Below are 24,811 nucleotides of genomic sequence, written 5' to 3' on the forward strand. Positions count from 1 at the left end.
GGCACCAAACATGAGACCTTCGTTGAGAACAAAGACAGTTATATAGATGCAACATATCGCATAAAATTAAACCTTTAATATGGAACAGTAAAACACACGATAGTTCCGATTAAAGCAGCTGATTTTATGGACGCTTCGCGCAGTATAGATATCTATTTTTCCAGTTTGTCAAGCCTTTCATAATTGCTTTTCTTTTTAAACCTTTTTTCCTTGTTGTTTAAATGTTGTTAGAAAGTTGGTGCATGTATTAGACAGCTAATGGGGGAGGGGAGACAACCGCAACACAGTGTCCCCAGTCTTTGTTGTGAGGGATTTGTTCCCTGGTGTGAATGTCATGTGAGAGAATTAGCGAGGTGAAGAAATGGGGCTTAACTTTCCGTTCAAGATCATTGCATTAATATAACGACGTGCGTGCATGCGTGCTTCTGTCTGCTCGTACTGATCCAAACTAATGCCAATTTTATAGTGCTTGTCCTCTGCTATATACCATGCCGCAGTTTAACATGAATACCCAACTCAGACACAGTATACTGACTCCGAGCCGACCAGACCTAGTTTTATTCCCTTAATGTCGATCATTTAATGGGAATTGTTCAGATGGTAATACTTTGCTGACTTGGCAAAAGAAGTAAACATCCATGGTTTGATTGTTCGATGGTAAAAAAGGAAACAAACAAAAATATCATATCATATTGTATCATAGTTGTGTCTTGGACGTCAACTTTACAGTGTTTCGGCGACTGTTTTCGCCCCAGTAACGTTTTAATAACCTTTGAAATATTTGGTGTCAAATCCAATTATCAACTGCTGACAAACCAATAATCATAATTAGGGTTCATCTAAGATTCGAGCCCACGCTCATAGTTTCCAGTACGTCTTGGGGACGACTAGGCCACCTGTTCACCTCGGACCTTTCTTTTTGACAAGGGGACACATTCTTTCCATTTGCTTCTGTAGGAAGTGTTATTAATTCCACGTTCGTGAGTACAAAGCCACTTGCACTATATACTTCCACCAAGCTGCTTGTACTTCCTACAGGCTTCGCCTATGTCGCCACCACGTGTGCCACCGATGGCTCGAGCGTGTCTGTCGTGGAGGACCAAGGGGGATATCAGAGTGTCGGCACCGCCGCTCATGAACTGGGCCACAGGTGAGTGGAGTAGACAGTGAGTGAGTGAGTGAGTTCGGTTTAACGCCACGTTTAACAGTATTCCTGTTATATCCCGGCGTGTCAGCTTAATGTGGGAGGAAAGCCCGAAGTGATGCAGGTCTCAGACGTTTACCACTTCGGTGAAACCCACAAGTACAGGTATGTTGCTGACAAACCTAGAAACATAATCGGGGCGAACCGGGATTCGAACCAACAACCATAGGTTTCTGGCGTGCCCAAGGGAGGCAACTCAGCACAGCGAATCCCGGCGCCTTAGACGACTTGGCCACCCGTGCCCCAGAGTAGACAGTGGGAAAAGACTTTTGACCACAGATGAAAAAAAATATTATGTCAAAGAAGGGGGCCGGGTGATGACATGTTGTTTTACGCCGCTCTGTATTTCAGTTATATCACGACATTAGAGCTAATTTTGAGAAGTGGACTTGTACTAAAACATGTATGTACATGAGCATATGAGTGAATATTGGATTCAAACCCACGCAACTCGCCTCAGACCACAATTGTATCCGTGCCCCTATTTCGTATCCGTCGCTTGCTTGTCGCAATCACATACACGTAATCCTCTTTTAGTACACAGGTTATCCGTGCTAAACATGATCCTTCCCCATACACAGAGTCACGCATTGAACTGGCAAATCCAAGTCTTCATTTATTGATTACACAGTAAAATATGATCGCGATGTTCTGTCAGTGAGGCTTATATTTATGAATAGAATTACAGTAAAAACACTCCATTAATTCGATAAACTGTTCAAGATGATGTAATATCGTAGTTCCGACGGAATATGGACGATCCGTTATCGGTTCTCTCGATGTTGGAATACAGAAAACTACGATTAGAACGAACTCGAAGGGACCAGTCATTTTAGTTTGTTATAATCGTTGTTCGTTATAAAAACGTATACACGTATACAGCATGTATACAGCAAATGGTCTGAACCAAAATAAAGTTCGTCATATCCGTCAGTTTGTTATAAGCGTATTCGTTATAAACGTAGTTAACTGTATTTTCACTGAGCCCCAGAGTTTCCAGTTAACCAGGTTTCCCTGCATAACAGGAAATTTATCCAACTGTTGTACGTCATATCAGTGTACGCTAACAAAACAAACTGACCGTGGGTGAAGCAACAGTGACCAGTATAAACTGACCAGTCCACTACACCTCTGTTCTTGCAGCCTTGGCGCACGTCACGACGGGTCGAACAATAGTTGTAGCTCTACAGACCGGTACGTGATGGCATCAACATCCCACGACGAGTCGCCAAACAACAAGTACAACCCCTGGTATTTCTCCAATTGCTCGGTGCAGTATTTCGTGGACTACATCAAAACATCGACCACAGCTGACCCGTAAGATGCTTCACGTCACTTCCGGGGATCGCTTCACGTCACTTCCGGGGATCGGGGGTGTGTGTGCTGGTGTGAGGGGCTGTTAAGTTTACTGGGGTGTTGTATATGTTTGTTTGCTTGTTTTTAACGCCATACTCAGCAATATTCAAGCTCTATGACGACGATCTGTAAATAATCGGCATCATGAGCACTGACCCACGCATTTGGGATACGATGACATGTATCAACCAAGTCAGCGAGCCTGGCCACCCAATCCCGTTGGTCGCCTCTTACGACAAGTATAGTCACCTTTTATGACAAACATGGGTTGCTGAAGACCTAATCTACCCCGGATTTTCATGGGTCGTATATGGATGCAGCAACCGCAATAGCTACCATACGTTATTATTTATGTACATATTTATTGAGACATTGATGTAATACCATTTCAACATCAACTCCTTACGCCGGTTATTATGACCTTCTTTGTGAATAGTGTGACAGGAAATGGACTTCGATTCCACCTGCATCGCCTGTCTTCTTTCTTGAAGCACACAAATAGCGTACGTCAATGACCTTTACAACACAAATAGCATCTAATTGACTAATGATTGGCTATCAAACTCAAATTGTTTCTCGAATTATTGTTCTGGTATTTTAAGTTCACCCTCCTTCTTCAAGCGTCGGACTTACACCAGTTGTAACGGTACAATCACAATGTGTATATTACTTGTTTGTTTGAACCCAGCAATAGCCCAGCTATATGACGACGGTCTGTAAATAATCGAGTCTGAAGCATACAATCCCGTAATTGACATCATCTGCATCGATCTACGCAACTGGGACACGATGGCATGCATCAATCAAGTCAGCGAGTCTGACCACCCGATCCCGTTAGTCGCCTCTTACGCCAAGCGTAGGTTGAGCAACACTACATAACGTTTGAGAATTACACATTACGCACGTTTTATGATTCCAGGTACAAAACGGCATGTTTCACGGAGACCCTCCCAGTGGTCGACACTCCCAATATCACTGGTGAAATGCCTGGTCAGCTTCTCCCGCCAGATGACCAGTGTCAGCAGCAATTCGGCAACACCTCCTACCTGTGCAGAGTAAGACAAAACAATGTTTTTTTTAAAAAACTAGTAGCTGACATTCACTGTTGGATACATCTTGCCCAGGCAAGGGAGATAACTGACTATAAAAAGTCCAGTTTCCACCCTTGCCGGACTTGGCTGGAATTTCAGATTCCACCTCTCATATCACCCATACCATATGCCCAGGCCAAACGCGCTGATCGATGATCAAAATATTTATTGTAATGAAATGGGTCTTAACTCGCGATGCGCATCAAACCATTTGAGCACCATGATTAGAAACATGGAAATGTTTGGTGGTGTGATATGACGAAACAGTGCTTTCCCCTAAGCCGACAGTCACGTAACAGTTCTCTCAACATATTACTAATGTCGTTGACATGTTGTAATATCGTCGGGGACGCTGCGCAGAGTTGCGTCCCATGGGCACGCCAGGAACCTATGATGGTGGATTCGAGCCCCGGTTCGCCCAGATTACGTCAGCACCATACCCGTGGTAAATGTCTGCAACTTGTAATGTATGACGTGTCATGTAAATGTGGAATACTTTTCAAATGCGGCGTTAACCAAACTCACGCATTCACTCATTCACTTATTCACTCGCTCACTCACTCAATCACTGTATTGTCGTCAACGTGGTAATGACATTGTCGAACATAACAGGCGTAGCGAAGCTCTCTAAACATTAATACATGTATTTGCACGTACATGTATACATGTATGTCAGAATGTAAAACTTATTATTGGTACCAAAGAAATATTATATATAGAGGTATTTATTGATCGTTCTTCTTCATGTACATATTTGTTATGACATTGTCCTTGCGTTGTTTGATAGTGACCTTTGTTTGAACATTTTGAAAGGGAGTGGATTTCGACGTCACCAATATCATCTGTCGCGCTATGTTCTGCTACATGCCTTCTACAGACAAGTGTCAGATGCTGACGGCAGCCATGGGGACGACATGTGGGAACAAGAAGGTATGTTACTGGTTACTGATTGCCAGGGGGGCAGCATTCGAGAACATGAAGGTAGGTTACTGGTTGTCAGGGAAACAACATGTGGGGACACGAAGGTAAGTTACTGGTTGCCAGGGAAACAACATGTGGGGACAAGTAGGTAGGTTACTGGTTGTCAGGGAAACAACATGTGGGAACAAGAAGGTAGGTTACTGGTTGATAGGGGAGCAGCATTCGAGAACATGAAGGTAGGTTACTGGTTGCCAGGGAAACAACATGTGGGAACAAGAAGGTAGGTTACTGGTTGTCAGGGGAACAAGAGGGTAGATTACTGGTTGCCAGGGGAACAACATGTGGGAACAAGAAGGTAGGTTACTGGTTGTCAGGGGAACGACATGTGGGAACAAGAAGGTAGGTTACTGGTTGTCAAGGGAACGACATGTGGGAACAAGAAGGTAGATTACTGGTTGTCAAGGGAAAGACATGTGGGAACAAGAAGGTAGGTTACTGGCCTGGTTGTCAGAGGAACGACATGTGGGGACAAGAAGGTAGGTTACTGGTTGCCAGGGGAACAACATGTGGGAACAAGAAGGTAGGTTACTGGTTGTCAGGGGAACGACATGTGGGAACAAGAAGGTAGGTTACTGGTTGCCAAGGGAACGACATGTGGGAACAAGAAGGTAGATTACTGGTTGTCAGGGGAACGACATGTGGGAACAAGAAGGTAGGTTACTGGTTGTCAAGGGAACGACATGTGGGAACAAGAAGGTAGATTACTGGTTGTCAGGGGAAAGACATGTGGGAACAAGAAGGTAGGTTACTGGCCTGGTTGTCAGAGGAACGACATGTGGGGACAAGAAGGTAGGTTGAAGGTTGCCAGGGGAACAACATGTGGGAACAAGAAGGTAGGTTACTGGTTGCCAGGGAAACAACATGTGGGAACAAGAAGGTAGGTTACTGGTTGTCAGGGGAACAAGAAGGTAGATTACTGGTTGCCAGGGAAACAACATGTGGGAACAAGGAGGTAGGTTACTGGTTGCCAGGGGAACAACATGTGGGAACAAGAAGTGGGTTACTGGTTGCCAGGGGAACAACATGTGGAAACAAGAAGGTAGATTGAAGGTTGCCAGGGGAACAACATGTGGGAACAAGAAGTGGGTTACTGGTTGCCAGGGAAACAACATATGGGGACAAGAAGGTAGATTACTGGTTGCCAGGGAAACAACATGTGGGAACAAGAAGGTAGGTTACTGGTTGCCAGGGAAACAACATGTGGGAACAGGAATGTAGGTTACTGGTTGTCATGGGAACAACATGTGGGAACAAGAAGGTAGATTACTGGTTGTCAAGGGAACGACATGTGGGAACAAGAAGGTAGGTTACTGGTTGTCAGGGAAACAACATGTGGGAACAAGAAGTTAGGTTACTGGTTGCCAGGGGAACAAGAAGGTAGGTTACTAGTTGCCAGGGGAACTGCTTGTGGGAACAACAAGGTATGTCACTGGCTGCCAACATCTGGGACAAGTAATAAACAAATACCTATTTATGATTACATAGACAACTAGCAAACCCTCTTTTGGTCATATTCACCAGAAACTTATCAAGTCATGCCACATGCTAACACCAAACACAGCTATCTCGAACATGTGTACTATTATGATAAACCTACAGCGACGTCATCCTATTTTTTGAAGGGCCTTCATTGTGTGATAACGGTGCTTGAATTCCCGGGCATTTTTACATATAGGAAATGCATATGAATGTCTCCGGCATTATGTAGGAGTGTCCCAGGCATTATGCAGGAATGCCCCAAGCATTATGTAGGAATGCCCCAAGCATTATGTAGGGATGTCCCAAGCATTATGTAGGAATGCCCCAAGCATTATGTAGGAATGCCCCAAGCATTATGTAGGAATGTCCCAAGCATTATGTAGGAATGCCCCTGGCATTATGTGGGAATGCTCCGCCATTATGAGGAAATGCTCCGGCATTATGTGGGAATGCCCCCGGCACACTAGTTGTACGCCGCCTAGACATGGCTGGAACATTCCTGATATCACAGTAACACACGCTCTCCCACACATCCACCCCTCCACACACTAGTTGTACGCCGCCTAGACATGGCTGGAACATTCCTAATATCACCGTAACACACACTCACCCACACATCCACCCCTCCACACACTAGTTGTACGCCGCCTAGACATGGCTGGAACATTCCTAATACCACTGTAACACACCCTTTCCCACACATCCACCCCTCCACACACTAGTTGTACGCCGCCTAGACATGGCTGGAACATTCCTAATATCACCGTAACACACGCTCTCCCACACATCCACCCCTCCACACACTAGTTGTACGCCGCCTAGACATGGCTGGAACATTCCTAATATCACCGTAACACACGCTCTCCCACACATCCACCCCTCCACACACTAGTTGTACGCCGCCTAGACATGGCTGGAACATTCCTAATATCACCGTAACACACGCTCTCCCACACATCCACCCCTCCACACACTAGTTGTACGCCGCCTAGACATGGCTGGAACATTCCTAATATCACCGTAACACACGCTCTCCCACACATCCACCCCTCCACACACTAGTTGTACGCCGCCTAGACATGGCTGGAACATTCCTAATATCACCGTAACACACGCTCTCCCACACATCCACCCCTCCACACACTAGTTGTACGCCGCCTAGACATGGCTGGAACATTCCTAATATCACCGTAACACACGCTCTCCCACACATCCACCCCTCCACACACTAGTTGTACGCCGCCTAGACATGGCTGGAACATTCCTAATATCACCGTAACACACGCTCTCCCACACATCCACCCCTCCACACACTAGTTGTACGCCGCCTAGACATGGCTGGAACATTCCTAATATCACCGTAACACACGCTCTCCCACACATCCACCCCTCCACACACTAGTTGTACGCCGCCTAGACATGGCTGGAACATTCCTAATATCACCGTAACACACGCTCTCCCACACATCCACCCCTCCACACACTAGTTGTACGCCGCCTAGACATGGCTGGAACATTCCTAATATCACCGTAACACACGCTCTCCCACACATCCACCCCTCCACACACTAGTTGTACGCCGCCTAGACATGGCTGGAACATTCCTAATATCACCGTAACACACACTCACCCACACATCCACCCCTCCACACACTAGTTGTACGCCGCCTAGACATGGCTGGAACATTCCTAATATCACCGTAACACACGCTCTCCCACACATCCACCCCTCCACACACTAGTTGTACGCCGCCTAGACATGGCTGGAACATTCCTAATATCACAGTAACACACTCGCTCACACATCCACCCCTCCACACACTAGTTGTACGCCGCCTAGACATGGCTGGAACATTCCTAATATCACCGTAACACACTCGCTCACACATCCAACCCTCCACACACTAGTTGTACGCCGCCTAGACATAGCCGGAACATTCCTAATATCACCGTAACACACTCGCTCACACATCCACCACTGGACACAATGGGTTATACCCCATCTAGATTTGGCTCGGAATATTCCTTAAAACACCGTAAACTCACCCTTTTGATTCCTTTGTAGTTATTCTTTGTACAGGTGGCTGCAGATGTTGATTCTTTGCCTTCCTGTTTCAGTGGTGCATCAATGGGGAATGTATAACAAGTGATAGCGCCCCTGCGGTTGACGGTAATGTACACAATACACCAATCATTAATTATTACACTATATCATACGATCAAACATCGTTGTGTCGAACTTACGGTTGTCTCAAAGTGAAAGCTTGGTCCCTACGTAATCTTGCTTTATTTATCATTATTTAACTTCCGATGCCTCAAAGTGCCGGTTCTCTCGCAGTAATGTTTCAGTCTCAATATACTACCAGCACAAACGTACTCTGATAATTCGAAATATGTTTGGGACCTACCATTTGAGGAAAAACCTCTGTCAGGTTTTGCTGAAAAAATAATTCTTGGCTGGTTATGCTGGGTGCCCTGCAAAAGTATTTTGTACGAAAAAGGTTAAAATTGTTCAACTCCTTTCACAGAAAAATGCGTGTTTAGAAGCAGCGACAAAAGTATCCCGTGTCTAAGTGAGTGAGTGAGTGAGTGAGTTGGGTTTAACGCCGCTTTTAACAGTATTCCCGTTATATCGCGGCGTGTCAGCTTAATGTGGGAGGAAAGCTCGAAGTGATGCAGGCCTCAGACGTTTACCACTTCGGTGAAGCCCACGAGCACGGCCCGTGTCTAAGAAACATGTCAGGCCCCAACTTGAATATTAAATAATGGGTCAGCTTACAGCCATGTATCGAATACTGTAAGGGACAATCTCGCGATCTCGTGTTTTGGGCATATTTAGCTCGTTTCCAAAGGTCGAGATCGCGAGAATGTCCCTTGCAGTATTCCATAGCCATGACTTCATTTCACTGTTAGCTTGCTGTACATTGCAAATATATGCCAGTTTCTATAAACTAGTGAATATCTTTCATCTTTATAAAGTATTTTAATAAACGCTTCTTCGTAGTTTTTGACATCTAGGTTAAAATATCACCTGGAAAAGGGTTGTGAATCCTTCCTTATTTTCACACCTGTGGAACTTTCATCTATCTTTTGGAAATATCTACAACTGACATCACATCTTAATATATGTCTGAGATCCAACGAAACCGGTGTTAGGTTGGTACCAGAATAGGTTATAATAGGTCTTAAGCAACACATGATTGCTGTAACAGGCGACTGTGATTGTTGTAGGAGGCGACTAAAGGGATCGGGTGGTCAGGCTCGCTGACTTGGTTGATGCATGTATCCGAATTGCGTAGATCGGTGCTGATGATGACAATCACTGGATTGTCTGGTCCAGACTCGATTGTTCATAGACCGCCGTCATATACCCTGAATATTCCTGATTGAGGCGTTAAACAACCAATCAACAAACCAACTAAAAATAATATTTCATATTTGTTGTTTATCACAGTCTAACCATGGGTTAAGTAAGACAATGTCATATTTAGCTATGAATGAAACATACTTACTAGCGTGAATATTAGCTTTTTAATCACACCGGCGTATAACGCGGAGAGTTTCGTTTCCGGTGTATTGATTTGATTTTTAGAGTTAGACTTAGCTGAAACGGAGGTCGGTGTCGTTTCCGAGGGGGAATTAAAAAGAAATATTCAACATTTTTCATCCAAACGTGGTACATGTGGTGCTATGTTGCTATTTAGGCATTATATTAGGCACTATTTAGACAATTATTTTCTGTTTCCATGGCAACAAGTTTGGGTTTGACTCTGTTCATGGTGGGGTGTTTGTCCGGACAGTATCTCTAACACTAATAGGTACTCCTTCTTGAAACTGCATACACAAAGAACAGGTTGTCAACAGGTGCCTTTTGCTATTTCGGGATTTTTAGAATTGATATTTTGACTCTAGTTATATAATAATGTAGGCTTTTGGGGATGCAGACAAAATGGGAACACCTTAAACAGATGATTAGATTATGCATCTTTCCAAGCTCCATCTCATTTATTTGTCAATTTTGCATTCAAGATTGTAATAGTAAGTGTTTGAAATAAAACAGCAGTATTAACGTTTGTAGTTTTTTGTGAATGCTTACTGTTTCGAGTGAGTATGATTTTACGCCGCTTTAAGCAATATTCCAGCAATATCACGGCGGGGGACACCGGAAATGGGCTTCACACATTGTACCCATGTCGGGAGTCGAACCCGGGTCTTCGGCGTGACGAGCGAGCGCTTTAACCACTAGGCTACCCGACCGCCCCAACAGCAGTATTAACGTTTGTAGTTATTTGTGAATGGTTACGGTTCTGAGTGAGTATGATTTTACGCCGCTTTTAACAATATTCAAACAGTATCCAGTGGGGACACCAGATGGACTTATCTCAGTGTACCTATGTGGGGAATCGAATTCGGGGCTTCAGCGTGACGAGCGAACGCTTTAACTACTCGGCTACATAACCGCCCCTTTACTTTGTTGACAGGGAACTCCTAATGAGACCATGCCATGCCTCAACTTATGTTGTAATTAACAGATGCCTGTCCTCATGGAGACCAGCCTTATGTCCGTACGGCGGGCGGAAATGTACCCTGTCCAGGGGCCACACAGTCCGGCCTGTGCTACAGCGCGGAGTGGAATAGCACGTGTTGTAGTTCCTGCAAGGCCGTTTGTCAAGGGGAGGCAGGTGAGGGAGATACCAAACATGGCAAACTAATACATTCATTTATCCAAATATGTTGTTACTTGTGCTAAAAAATGTGTGTGTCCGAACGGTCTTTTCAATTTAAATTTATATCGTGTGTGTGTGTGTGTGTGTGTGTGTGTGTGTGTGTGTGTGTGTGTGTGTGTGTGTGTGTGTGTGTGTGTGTGTGTGTGTGTGTGTGTGTGTGTGTGAAAAATATAACAACATGCACTGATGTGATAATGATAACAGTGTTGTGATAATGATAACAGTGTTGGTTGTGATAATGATAACAGTGTTGGTTGTGATAATGATAACAGTGTTGGTTGTGATAATGATAACAGTGTTGTGATAATGATAACACTGGCGTGATCATGATAATACTGTTGTAGTAATGATAACAGTGTTATGATAATGATAACAGTGTTGTGATAATGATAACATTGTCGTGTTAAGGATAACAGTGTTGTGATAATGATAACACTGTTGTGATAATGATAACTTTGTTGTGGTAATGATAACAATCTTGTGATCATGATAACAGTGTTTTGATAATGATAACACTGATGTGTTAATGATATCACTATTGTGGTAATGATAACACTGTTGTGGAAATGATAACACTGTTGTGGTAAGATAATTTTGTGGAGTAAATGATAACACTGTTGTGGAAATGATAACACTGTTGTGGTAAGATAACTTTGTTGTGGTAATGATAACGTTGTTGTGGAAATGATAACACTGTTGTTGTAAGATAATTTTGTTGAGGTAATGACAACACTGTTGTGGTACTATTAACAGGTTTAGGTAATGAACAGGTTATTGATGGGTGATGAATTTGATATGAGTATCATAGTATTGTATATGATACATATAGCATGTAGGTTGAATGTCACCACGGGCTGCACTGACATGTTCCCCACATTCTGGTTGTATAGAAAGTAGGATTTTAAAAAAAGAAAAATGCTTCAACATTTACAGCAATGCTGTGAAATTACTTCTGAAGTTATTGAAAAACGGAACAGTTGCCGTAAGACTTCTACGACACCATCTGCTTTTGTTGTGTCCCAAGGGCCGTCTTTTCCTAAAGAGGATTGGGTGGCCTCAATATGTACCCGTGCCGAATGTGTGTCATCGTACCCGGACGGCGTGGATCGTTACTCCTGCTGTCAGCCACTGGTTTGCCTCCCCAAAATATGTTTAGGCCGACGAGATAAACCTGGAATAACGCTGACTGAGACGTAAATCAGCGTTCATGACGCTACATATATTAATATGTATCACTCTGTCTATTCTAGGGTGCGAGTGTGGAGACCGAGCGGCAGGCTGTTATCGGGAATACTGTGGTGCTTATAATGAAACTACTCGCCAATCGTGTTGCAAGACCTGTGCCGGTTATACCACATCAACTACTTCCACCACCACCACCACCACGACTTCCCCAACAACGACTGTGTCCAGCACGAGTACTGTCACGTATCCCACCACGTGCACTGATGTGTCAAGCTTTGGGGGTCGCCCATGCGCTGAGCACGTGCAGGACGTGGGTCGACAGTCTTGTTATGACGCCCACGTCAACCGGTCCTGCTGCGAGAGCTGTGAAAACAAAAAAATGTCCCAATCTGCTGGTGAGTATACCCGTCATATCAGCTCTCCATTTTCAGACGCCGAATATGCCAGTTTTTTTACCAGATACAAGTAAGCAAACCAAAAGTAGATATTCAATATATAATCACAACTTCTGTTCAGACAACAACAACAAAGATAAACTCAAGCCCCAACCACCTCCTTGTGTTAACTTTCCATCTTAACAACCCCCTTCTCAGTATCATCAACACATTACATTGTTTTCTATCTGTTGAAAGAGTGAGGTACTTCTCAGGTTCGACTAAGCTTTTAGGTTCTATATATAGGTTATATATTGAAGAGGGGGCACGGGTGGCCCAGTCGTCTAAGGCGCCGCGATTCGCTGTGCAGAGTTGCGTCCCTTTGGCACTCAAGAAACCTATGATTGAGGGTTCGAATCCCGGTTCGCCCCGATTATGTTTCTAGGTATGTCAGCACCATACCCGTGCTCGTGGGTTTCACCGAAGTGGTAAACGTCTGAGACCTGCATCACTTCGGGCTTTCCTACCACATTAAGCTGACATGCCGCGATATAACTGGAATATTGTTAAAAGCGGCGTTAAGCCCCACTCACTCACTCACTATATATTGAAGAATTGTCTATGATACTAAGATACCACACGTATATTTATAATACAAAATACATAAACGACATATAAATATTATAAACATGACTAACAAGATATGTCTGAAAAGGTAAATACATGTACCACAGATACATATGCAACAACCAACTGCCATGCTACTGTCATGCTGAGAAGCATCTATATATATATGTATGTATATCTGTTCCAGGTTGTGAATGGGGGGACTACTACCCACATTCATGCACCATATTAAAGTCCCTCCCGAATGGGGCCATCTGTCCCAGCAACTCGTCATTGAATATCTATTGTTGCAATTCCTGCCTGCAACTTCAGAAGGCGGTGGACATTGCTGTGATCCAGACCACACCGGTACCAAGCGGTTCTATACCACCATCACCTGCGTCCTGGCTGCTCGCTGTCTGTGGTCTTTATAACATACTCAAACTGATTAGTATTTCCTAAAAGCAACACTTAACCATAGTAAGCATGGACAGTTGCAACGTTACTCAAGGTCGCTATTTCGATTGACACTCTAGCGGACAGCCTTGGAACATCTGAACAATAGATTTTCATTTCTTAGATGCAAGGATCCGCTAGTCGTGAGTTCGAATCCCAGATTTCCAAATTGCTTTCTTTGCTCTCTAAAGCCCCATTCACATGGACAAAATTTACTCATGTAAGTAAATTTACTCATGGAGTATATTTACTCATGTAAGCAAAAGTATATTTACATTGCGTTCACATGAAGTTTATGCAAGGCAGAAGTAAACATCATTTCATAAATAAATTGTGGACTTTTATCATTTGAGGCCATGTCGCTGTCGAAGATAGTCAACCAGGGGCGAAAGAGAGACTTTCCATACTTTCTTAGTATGGGATTAGTCTTAGGATTATACCAGGAAAGAGAACTGTGGAAGAGAGAAAGTTCTCAACACTGGTGGAACAATGTCGTCAAACGATCATTTGATGATAAACTATGGATCGATAACTTTCGCATGACAGGCGAAACCTTTTATGAACATGTTATGTTCTTTGCAAGGAACTACAGCCGTATTTTCCTGATTATCAGTATCTTGGATTTCATATGCTTACGTAAGCAAATAGAGAATCTGTTCACATGACCAGAAATACTCCAGGAGCATTTATACTTATGAGTAAATATACATTTACTAGACCTCATCAGGTGTAGCAAATATACTTTTACTAGACCTCATCAGGTGTAGCAAATATACTTTTACTCATGTCGCTTTACTCCTGGAGTATATTTACTCACGTAAGCAAATGCGTTCACATGCCACAATATGTAAATTTACATATTTATACTCACGTAAGTAAAAGTGTCCATGTGAATGGGGCTTAAGAGTGCCACACTCGTGTTTTTGGTTTCACCAAATAAAAGTGATAAAACTCATTCAATAATAACATGAAATCTCTGTTAAAAGTTGATTGTACGAAGACCTTTATCACTTCGGGTTTTGCTCCCACCTTATTCTGAAACGCTGTGACATAACTGAAATACTATAGTGAAATACTGGACTCGTGAAGATCCGGGGTAGAATAGATTTTCACCAAACCGTGTTTGTTGTAAAAGGCGACTGTATTTGTAAGAACCGAGTAACGGGATAGGGTGATCAGGCTCGCTGATTTGGTTGATGCATCTCAACTTAGATTGATGCTCATGATGTCAATCACTGGATTGTCTGGTCCAGACTCGATTATTTACAGATCGCCGTCCTATAGCTGGAATATTGCTGAATGCATCGTTAAACAACAAATAAACAAATAAACAAACAAACAAACAACTGAAATACTGAGTATTAAATCCAACTCACTCAATGCATATAATTCTTATATTCAACGTCATGTAAATGTTTGTGAAGTTTCACAACTGAATTTTGGTCCAAAAGAAGGAAGTCGTATCATGATGCTGTTTACTGCATATGTACACCTGGATTTTTTTAGCATCGCTTACAATGTTACCGCAACAAATATGGAAGTCGCAAATGTTAAATTTTATGTTTGTTGTTTCCAACGTGACTCAATCACAAAAGAATACAGACACCGAAATTGATTAATTTCAATTGCTTCTTCTGTTTCTGTGTACCACAGGAGCACGGGTGGTCCAGTCGTCTAAGGCCCAACAATTCACTGTACAGAGTTGCGTCCCTTGGGCACGCCAGAAACCTGTGAGTGTGGGTTCGAATCCCGGTTCACCCCGATTATGTTTCTACGTTTGTCAGCACCAAACCTATGAACGTGGGTTTCCCCAAAGTGTTTAACGACCCGCATCGCTCCGGGCTTTCCTCCCATCTTAAGCAGACAGGTCATGATATAATAAGATTACTGTTCAAAGCGGCATTAAATCCAACTCACTGACATGACCTTAAAATGTTCTTGTTCCTCTCAAGGAGAAAATGTTTTGTAAAATGAGATAAATGTCCGATGTAGGTAGTTCCAAAGAGTTCATTGAAGTTCGTAATATATGACAATATTTTCATGTGTATATATAGTGGCCTTAGGTGCGCTCCTCGTGCAAGTTTGTGTACTCGACAAGGGAGATAACTGATAAGCAGATTTGATCATAACGCTCAAAAGAAATCAGTATGTAATTCCTGTACTCTGTGTATATACATCACCGTAGTTCTTTCCTTGTAGGGGGCACGGGTGGCCCAGTCGTCTAAGGCGCCGCGATTCGCTGTGCAGAGTTGCGTCCCTTGGGCACGCCAGAAACCTATGATTGTGGGTTCGAATCCCTGTTCGCCCCGATTATGTTTCTAGGTTTGTCAGCACCATACCCGTGCTCGTGGGTTTCACCGAAGTGGTAAACGTCTGAGACCTGCATCACTTCGGGCTTTCCTCCCACATTAAGCTGACACGCCCCGATATAACTGGAATACTGTTAAAAGCGGCGTTAAACCCAACTCACTCACTCACTTTCCTTGTATGTTTGTATATCGAGGGTAATCTAGACCCAACCCCATAGTGCAATACTTGCTCATGTTTGTTTATGTATTACAGTAAACTACGTTTATAACTAACACGCTTATAACGAACTGACTGATATAACGAACTTATATTTTAGTCCCAGTCTTTTGTTGTATATATGCTGTATATATGCTTATACCGAACTACGGTTATTGCGAACTAAAATTAGTGGTCCCTTTGAGTTCGTTATAACCGTAGTTTACTGTACTTTTATTTGTACATATGGGGCGGTGAGGTATCCTAGTGGTTCAAGCGTTCGAAGACCCGCGTTCGAATTCCCAAATGGGTACAATGTGTGAAGCTCATTTCTGGTTTCCCCAATCGTGATATTTGATAGTGCCCAAAGCGGCGTTAAACCCTACTCACTCACTATTTGTACATGTGCATGATCTTATCGATGTCTCAATTGACTTTTATTTATATTTGTTCTGTTTTGATATTTGACTTAATCGCATGACTAGTTTTATACTGTGAAAATACATCTGATCGATAAATGTCCGAGCACAACTGTGCACACGTGATGTACATGTAATTATCATGATTCTATGACAATACCAATCATGATATTTAAAAACAAAGGTTGGTTTGTTTGTTTGTTTTGGTTGTTGTTTAACGCCACACTCAGTAATATTCCAGCTATATGACGGCGGTCTGTAAATAATCGAGTCTGGACAAGACAATCCAGTGATTGACATCATGAGCATCGATCCACGCAATTGGGATCGATGACATGCATCAACCAAGTCAGCGAGCCTGACAGCCCGATTCCGTTAGTCGCCTCTTACGACAAGCATAGTCACCTTTTACCCCCGGAGCTATTCTACCCCGGATCTTCACGGGTCAACAACAACAGCAACAACAGTCTGTCGTAAGAGGCGACTAAGGGGATCTTGTGGGTACTCTCAGTGACCTGATTCATTTCATGTCATCGTATCCCAGTCTGGTAGATTGATGGATTGTCTGGTCCAGATAATATTATTCACAGACCCCCTCATATAGCTGGAATATTGCTGGGTGCGTCGTCAAACAACAACTAAACAATCTAAATAGTAAATTTCTTGAACAGATACTGCTTGTGTGCTAGATGAAGACCTTTGGTCTATTTCATATGTTAAAATGTCCATCCATCGGATTTTGTTTCTTCATTGTTAGTCGCCTATAATGATTGAAGTCATACTTAAAATTGAGAATAAATTTCACAGTTTTCCTTCTGAAGCTATTTTTTTCTTGATTAAATGCGACTTGGTGGAAACTTGGTATGTCGTAAACTGTTAAAGATGTCAACATAGACAGGAACTTAAAGGTTATTGTGAGATTTTTGAATTTTCTCCACATAAATTATCTGTATTTTTATATTGTACAACACAGTTCTAATATATATAATATTGCCAAGGCCCCCCTTCACTATAGATCACTATTTTGGTCCTTAGCAAATGTTCTGTAGCATACAACAGTTATATTTCATTTCAGCAAAGTTTCAACTGTCTTGTGTACTTTCTTAAAAGAGATTAATAGTTTTAACGCTGTATGTGTTTCACAATAGCTGAACAATATGATGGCGCAAAACACCCACGCAAGGTATCCTAAATTTTGAATCGGCTGTATCTGAAAGACAGTTTTAGAAACTAGTGATGCTTTTATTTTAAGGCGGAAGCCTATATAGCCTAATAGGTCTTCAGCAGCCTAGGCTTGCCGTAAAAGGCGACTATGCTTGTCGGCAAAGGCGACTAACAGGATCGGGCGGTCAGGCTCGCTGACTTCTAATGAATGTCATCGTATCCCAATTGCGTAGATCGATGTTCATGATGCCAATCACTAGATTGTCTTGACTCGATTATTTACAGACCGTCGTCATATAGCTGGAATATTGCTGGGTGCGGCGTTAAACAACAGAAAGACAGACAGACAATCCGATGTCATCATTTATCGAGTAAACATTCTCAGTTTCGGCTTTATAAGCCCAGTGACGCGTACGTCTGTGGACAACATGTCTACAGATGCCGACAACGACGGACGTCAAACAGTCAGGCCATGACAGGTGGTCGAGATCATGTCGGCATCTCCACTTTCCCTGGAAACCAGCAGTGTTCTCCACACTCGCCTGGAACCACGTATCTCTTTCCTCTCTTCTCCGGATAATCCGTCCCTAGTCCCGGAAAACCTCTCCCTAGTCTCAAACAGAAACACGTCCCCGCGGAAGCCCTTCATCACAAAACTATTCCTCCAACCCTTACCCCAAACTCCGCTCCCACAATGTCAGATCCATCTCAAGACGTTCCATGGACAGGGGGGCATGGGTGGCCCAGTCGTCTGAGGCGCCGCGATTCGCTATGCAGAGTTGCGTCCCTTGAGCACACCAGAAACCTATGATTATGGGTTCGAATCCCGGTTCGCCCCGATTATGTTTCTAGGTTGTCAACACCATACCCGTGCTCGTCGGTTTCACCGAAGTGATAAACATCTGAGACCTGCATCACTTCGGGCGTTCGGGATGATAGAACTAGAATACTGTAAAAAGCGGCGTTAAACCCAACTCACTCACTCACTCCATGGACAGGTGTTTCCTCTCAATTCAGAAAATGTACCAACGATGTTGAATTATCAGTTTTGTTTTACGCCGCTTATAGCAATATTTCAGTAATACCACGACAGTGGAAACCAGAGATGGGTTTCAAATATTATACTTTTGAAATCGAACTCTGACCGTCAGCGTGAAACGGTGTAACCACTAGGTAACCTCACTGCCCAGACTTTCAATACAGATTCATTTAATTTACGATATGAAGTTAGTTGATGATGTCGTTTGCTCTCTTTGGATCTGTATCTGAGAATTTACTTCATAGATATTTGGAATGAAAAGATGTAAGTGAATTTTGGTTTAATATTGAAAGTTAAATTTACTTACACTTTACCCGAAAATATAATTTCATGAAAAGCGAAACAAAGTCATCCCACATCCTCAATACGTCCTCTCTAACCACACCCCCATCCTTCTCCAATTTCACTAAAGTGGTAAACGTCTGTCACCTGTATCACTTCGGGCTTTCCTCTCACATTAAGTAAGCTGACACGCCGAGATATAACTGGAATACTGTTCGAAGCGGAGTTAAACCCAACTCACTCACTCACTGCTATATCGTTAAGAGGTTCACGTGGGCCCTAGGTACGACTTGACAACGCTAATCCCGCATGGTTCAGTCCCTTGATCCTTGAATTTGCCGTGTTATGCACAAAGACGACAACACCCAGGTACTTACAAAATGGAAAATATTTATTATGTTGGTAGCAAAACAAATCATATGACATTCAGAGTGGGTGCCGTGATCAAACACAATTCGCACAAGAAGAAAGCACAGGGTTACTTATTTGCTAACTATATTAAGTCACGGCATCTCATACAACTATTAAACGCTGAAAGAAGCAGCCGAGCATTTTTATCACATCGGTTTTTTTAAGGACATGCAGGATGTCTCTCCCCCCCCCCCCCCCCCCCCCCCCCCCACACACACACACACACCCGTCTCCCCACCCGGGGTCAATTACTGTATAAACAACAAAGCTAACATTCTGTCTACTGTCTACTGTCTATTCATTCACCATGATGTTGTTTGACTCACGATTCGTCTGTCCACGTGAACAACAACGGAAGCTGTTTTGAAACGTCCAATTTGAACAGAAATAAAACTTTAATGCCATTTTCTGGGTTTTATTTCCCCTTTTAGTCACACCAGACCAATGCTACTCTCAACTTTATTTTTAATCTTATAAAACAAAATTTAGGTGTTGTTTTACGATGCATGCAAATCAAAATTTCGTTGGATTGAAAATATTACAAGAACAATAGTAAGCTGAGCTTTGGCGGTAGGACGCTAGGTATATGTGATCACGACTAATTGAAACAGTCGACACTAAACATTTATATCACATCTTGTTGAGCAAACGGTTGGATAACAATCTTCGTCAGACAGTCTTGGCTGGCATCGGCGCGTATATTGAGACTCGAAAAAAATAACTATATAAGGCATGTGACAAATAGCATTTGACCAAATCCAAATTTGACAGTGCAAATGTTCAGTGTCGTTCAACCCGTGAAGATCCGAGTTAGAATAGGCCTTCAGCAACCCATGCTTGCCGTGAAAGGCGACTAACGGGTGGACAGGGTCGCTGACTTGGTTGATGCATGTCATCGTACCCCCATAACGTATATATTTGTAGTGACGTCATTCTATTGATCTTGCAATATGTCATTTCTCATTTACAGTTCGACCCTTAAAGCAGTTTTAGATTTTGCGAACATTGAGACCACCCTCCCATGAAATGACTAACCATATCGGGTGTGCCAGTGTAATTAAGGTGTTATAGCTCACCTTATACATCGGAATCGATAAAGATACCTGTAGATCAATGTGCCTGATAGACGCTCACCCAATGTAATAACAGGACTAGTCCATACAGTCTTTGCCCGGAGAGCGGAAGGTCGGTGGTTCGAACTACTGGCTGCGTCATACCAAATGACGCAAAGAGATAGTACCTGATGTTACCCTGCCTGGCGCTCGGCATTACGGGGATAAAACAAGAACCGGTTGGTAAGGAGTCAGTATACTCCGTCTGAGTTGGGCATCCATGTTAAACCGCGGCATGATATCTCAGTGAGCTGGCACTATAAAACCTACATAAGTGTAGACTCGTACAAACAGCATTATACATACGTGCACGTCGGTATATTAGTGCGATAATCTTGAACCCGACGTTAAACCCCATTTCACTTGACCTTGAAAACAATCTGTGTTGCCTAAATCACATTCAGACCGAAAATATAAAAATAGGCCACTTCATACGATTGGTTGGAAAAGCGAGCTAATAATTTGAACGTTTTATGGCAATAAAGCAGCACACACACACACACACACACACACACACACACACACAGGCACACACACTCACACACATACTCACACACACATACTCCCCTTCGTTTATCGGATACATTGCTAAATGCTGGCGATTTCAATTTCAATTGAAAAGACCGTTCGGATTAACGGGATCTCACTGTACACAGCTTGGGCATGGGGGAATTAGATTGTGGAAATTTTAAGAAGGTGACAATATGTCAATGAGAGAGCATCTTCAAAAAATAGAAATGCTGATAGGTCTCAAAATGGGTTTACGTAAATTATGACCAATTATCACAAATGCCGTACAAATCTACTAAAGGCTATCAACACAAACAGAAGTAGATTTGGTAACGCACAAAGAATAGAAAGTGAGCACAATTCAGAACTTCCTCCCGTAGGACCACGTGGTGCTGACGTGGAAGTTTCCATGAAAGACGATGTCGGATTGGTCCGTTTGAAGATGACGTCACATGTCTGACAGCAGGAACTGGACATTTCCCTGGGGCACATACTGATAATGTTGGCAGCCAACTGTTGGCACTGACCCGGGTCCCTGTCTCCCCACGGGCAACCTGAGGTGGACAATATAAAGGAATGATAGATCAGTTTTAATCAATATACACACAAGAGTAACATCTTTATCGTGTTTCCCTAAAATAAAGGATTTATCCGATCCCGTTAGTCGCCTTTTACGGCAAGCATGGGTTGCAGAAGAACTATTCTACCCCGGGTCTTCACGGGTCTTTTGATACAATATCCCAGCCCCTCCCCACCCTAGAATATCACATGGTCGGTCCCTTAGTTTGAAATCCTATAAAAATCCCAGTTCCAATATTGAAATATGAGAAATCATTTTATGTGGTTAAGCATTTATTTAAATCCCTTGCATGGTGGCCAATAAGTTGGGGCAGTCATTTATATATTCATTCATCCATTAATTACCCAAGTGAGGGCTGTCTGAAAGAATTTTTTTTTAAAAAGAAAAAGAAAATTGGCGACATAAACTTACTTGGTGCGGACACCGTTTTGACATTCTCGCACGTGCGGCAACATGCGTTGTAGACATCGGTTCGGTAACATTTGTATTTCCCCGCTGACGCAACATAATCTGGGCACGTGATACTCTCGATCTCTGGTTGGTCCCTACATCGGACTTCCGGTGTGGAAGTGAGGCTCGGGTGTGGCGTTGTTGTGGGCGGGGCGTAGTTGCACGTCCCGCAACAGTCCGTATTGTACAAAGTCCCATCTTTGAACTTGCGGCCGCAGTAATCTGGCTGACAGTCCAACACTCTGTCTCCGTACTCGCACCCTAGGGGTGACAAGGCTGAGTTAATAGACATTTTCAAGAATGAACTCTCACTTTTAAGTTTGAAAGTCCAAGTCTCTACAATAAGATATATGGTTATTCAACAGGGACATGTCGTGAGACCATAGCAAACAGAATAGTTTGTGCCGATAGTCATTAGACATTATTGCTGATAATATGAGCAATATTCCATCTATATGACGGCGGTCTGCAAGTAATCAAGTCTAGACCAGACAATCCAGTGATTGATATCATGCCCATCGATATACATAATTGGAAAACGATGACATGCATCAACCAAGTCAGCGGGCCTTACCACCCGATCCCGTTAGTCGCCTCTTACGACAAGCATAATCGCCTTTTACGGCAAGCATGGGTTGCTGAAGACCTTTTCCAACCCGCATCTTCACGGGCCTGTTTTCAAGGTGATACTTGAGTATTTTTAACTTTTGTTCTGAGTACTGCCTGAATTAGCTGTTTGTGTGTGGTGCTGCGTGCCTACCAGATACTTTGGAGTTGATGCCGGCACAGGAGGAACAACAACGTGTCCGGAAGTCCTTCACGTAACAATACCCAGAAGCCTCTGCGACAATCTGTTTACATGTCTTGCCTCCGGACACCACGCCAGTCTGGTCACCGAACGGACATCCAGCTGAAACAGGTTTGTGAGACCGCAAAAGTAAAACCCATTTCAATACTGTTGTAGCATATCCCACACAGATGTGAGGCATGCGACCAATACTGCTTATGTTTGGATTGAACCACAATCTTCTCATGCGAAATAGCACGTCTCTAAAGGCTGACCGTTATGTTTGTCGAACGTTCTGCTTTAGGCATGGCTTAAACTCATGGTACGTTTGATGCAGTTTTCAGGAAAGTGAGTGAGTGAGTGAGTTGGGTTTAACGCCGTTTTTAACACTATTCCAGTTATATCACGGCGTGTCAGCTTAATGTGGGAGGAAATCCCGAAGTGATGCAGGTCTCAGACGTTTACCACTTTGGTGAAACCCACGAGTACGGGTATGGTGCTGACAAACCTAGAAACATAATCGGGAAGCAACCCTGCACAGCGAATCGCGGCGCCTTAGACGACTGGGCCACCCATGCTCCCTTTTAAGGAAAGGGTGTAAGGGCGGATCCAGCATTTTTAAAAGGGATATAAAAAATATAAAAAATCCTCTTTCAGATAATTTTACTGCGTACAAAAAACTACATTTGGTTATCAAAAGGGTGGGGGCGGACCGCTCCTCCAACCCCCATCTGGATCCGCCTGTGGGGTGTTTCCAATAATAGTGATAAAAGCTCAGAAGTACATTAAAGTATAAAACTTTAAAATATACTTGGTTTATTATGCTTCGGAAAGGGGCGGGGGGGGGGGGGGGGGGGGGGGGGGGCGCATGCCTGCAAACATTGCTGTAAATCTACGCAGAAAGGCGAATGGGTGCGTGATCCGTTAGACATCCATAAGACAACCAGACAAGGATGGCCAGGATATGCTGATGATTTATGATTATACCGATCCCTTCATCCACCGCCTCATCTCGGCATTCCTCCCACATGTCTTCTTACCTGGTCTGTGAGGAGCCTTGACGTGACCCACACACCGTCCCTCCACACACCACTGCACATAAAACAGAAGTAGTTAACACTTTACACCATGTCGGTCCGAACAATACACCATATCAAATACAGAACAAATAGGCCCCCAGTAACCTTTGCTGGTCATAAAAGAGGCGACCAAATGGACGAGTGGTCTGGCCCCGCCACATGGTTGATTGACATCGTATCCGAGGGACGCTGATCATAATATCAATGTCGAGTTTGTCTGGTCTAGATTATTTACAGACCGCCGCTACGATGATGGAACAACAAACAAACAGACAGAACGAAAAACTCTATACTGAACTATTATCATAGAAGAGAAGAGTCGTAAAAGGGCGACGTGTCAACGTGATGTTACATTGATCATTAACTGCATCTTCACGAGGCAAGAGAGTTAATTGACTATAAAAGTCAAGTTTCCACCCTTGCCGAACTAGGCTAGTATTATGGAGTTACATTTTGGCTGGACTAACGAGTCTATGCATATGCATAGTCCAATCAAAATCGCGCGCCGAAATCGAAATCCGGTTCGTACACTGTCGTACAGATTTCGGTCGATTGCAGGATTTGCAAAGCATGTTCACCGCCAACTCGTTGTCAGCAGATATTTTCCAAATGTTTTCATGTTTTTAATCAAGGTGCTCACGTGATTTGATGCATTTGGCGATGTAAGACCCGTTTTATCAGAATATAGATTTTGATTGTCGATCAGATCTAACTGACCGGGCGCCACCATTTTGTGTGAAGCAAACGCAAGTGATACGAGAGGTGGAATCTGATTTGTCCATAGGAGAGGCTTAGAAGGGACATGACTGGTTATAGCCACTGGTGGCGCTACGATCGAGCCCAGTAGTTCAAACCTAGTTCGGCAAGGATTGAAACTGGACTTTTAAAGTCAGTTAACTCTCTTGCCTCGGGAAGATGCTTTAACTGATACAGTCAATTTTCCTCAAATATATGGTAAATAACTGTTCGACTGTTTCCGCCTGTCTACAGGATAATTAAAACTATGAGGTGTAA

At 43.3% G+C, this 24,811-nt stretch overlaps 2 protein-coding genes across 2 annotated transcripts in view; one reads left to right on the forward strand and one right to left on the reverse strand.

The window, feature by feature from the left end:
- Window positions 1–16,637, forward strand: part of LOC139462378 (A disintegrin and metalloproteinase with thrombospondin motifs 5-like) — a 42,835-nt gene extending 26,198 nt beyond the window's left edge. The window contains exons 10-17 of the mRNA XM_071244056.1: window positions 1,039–1,150; window positions 2,348–2,521; window positions 3,480–3,615; window positions 4,465–4,581; window positions 8,230–8,281; window positions 10,644–10,793; window positions 12,089–12,418; window positions 13,212–16,637. Coding sequence (XP_071100157.1) covers window positions 1,039–1,150; window positions 2,348–2,521; window positions 3,480–3,615; window positions 4,465–4,581; window positions 8,230–8,281; window positions 10,644–10,793; window positions 12,089–12,418; window positions 13,212–13,465 — 1,325 coding nt within the window. The 3' untranslated portion in view covers window positions 13,466–16,637. The remainder of the gene's footprint in view (window positions 1–1,038; window positions 1,151–2,347; window positions 2,522–3,479; window positions 3,616–4,464; window positions 4,582–8,229; window positions 8,282–10,643; window positions 10,794–12,088; window positions 12,419–13,211) is intronic.
- A 3,973-nt stretch (window positions 16,638–20,610) lies between these two features.
- The window catches only part of LOC139461951 (A disintegrin and metalloproteinase with thrombospondin motifs 6-like), a 38,663-nt gene continuing 34,462 nt past the window's right edge, over window positions 20,611–24,811 (reverse strand). The window contains exons 14-17 of the mRNA XM_071243440.1: window positions 23,759–23,810; window positions 22,692–22,841; window positions 21,893–22,192; window positions 20,611–21,455 (exon numbers count right to left, since the gene is read on the reverse strand). Of these exons, the coding sequence (XP_071099541.1) occupies window positions 21,175–21,455; window positions 21,893–22,192; window positions 22,692–22,841; window positions 23,759–23,810 (783 nt within the window). The 3' untranslated portion in view covers window positions 20,611–21,174. The remainder of the gene's footprint in view (window positions 21,456–21,892; window positions 22,193–22,691; window positions 22,842–23,758; window positions 23,811–24,811) is intronic.

Source organism: Haliotis cracherodii, unplaced genomic scaffold, assembly GCF_022045235.1.
Source record: "Haliotis cracherodii isolate W230 unplaced genomic scaffold, xgHalCrac1.p SCAF_15, whole genome shotgun sequence".
Classification (NCBI taxonomy): domain Eukaryota; kingdom Metazoa; phylum Mollusca; class Gastropoda; order Lepetellida; family Haliotidae; genus Haliotis; species Haliotis cracherodii.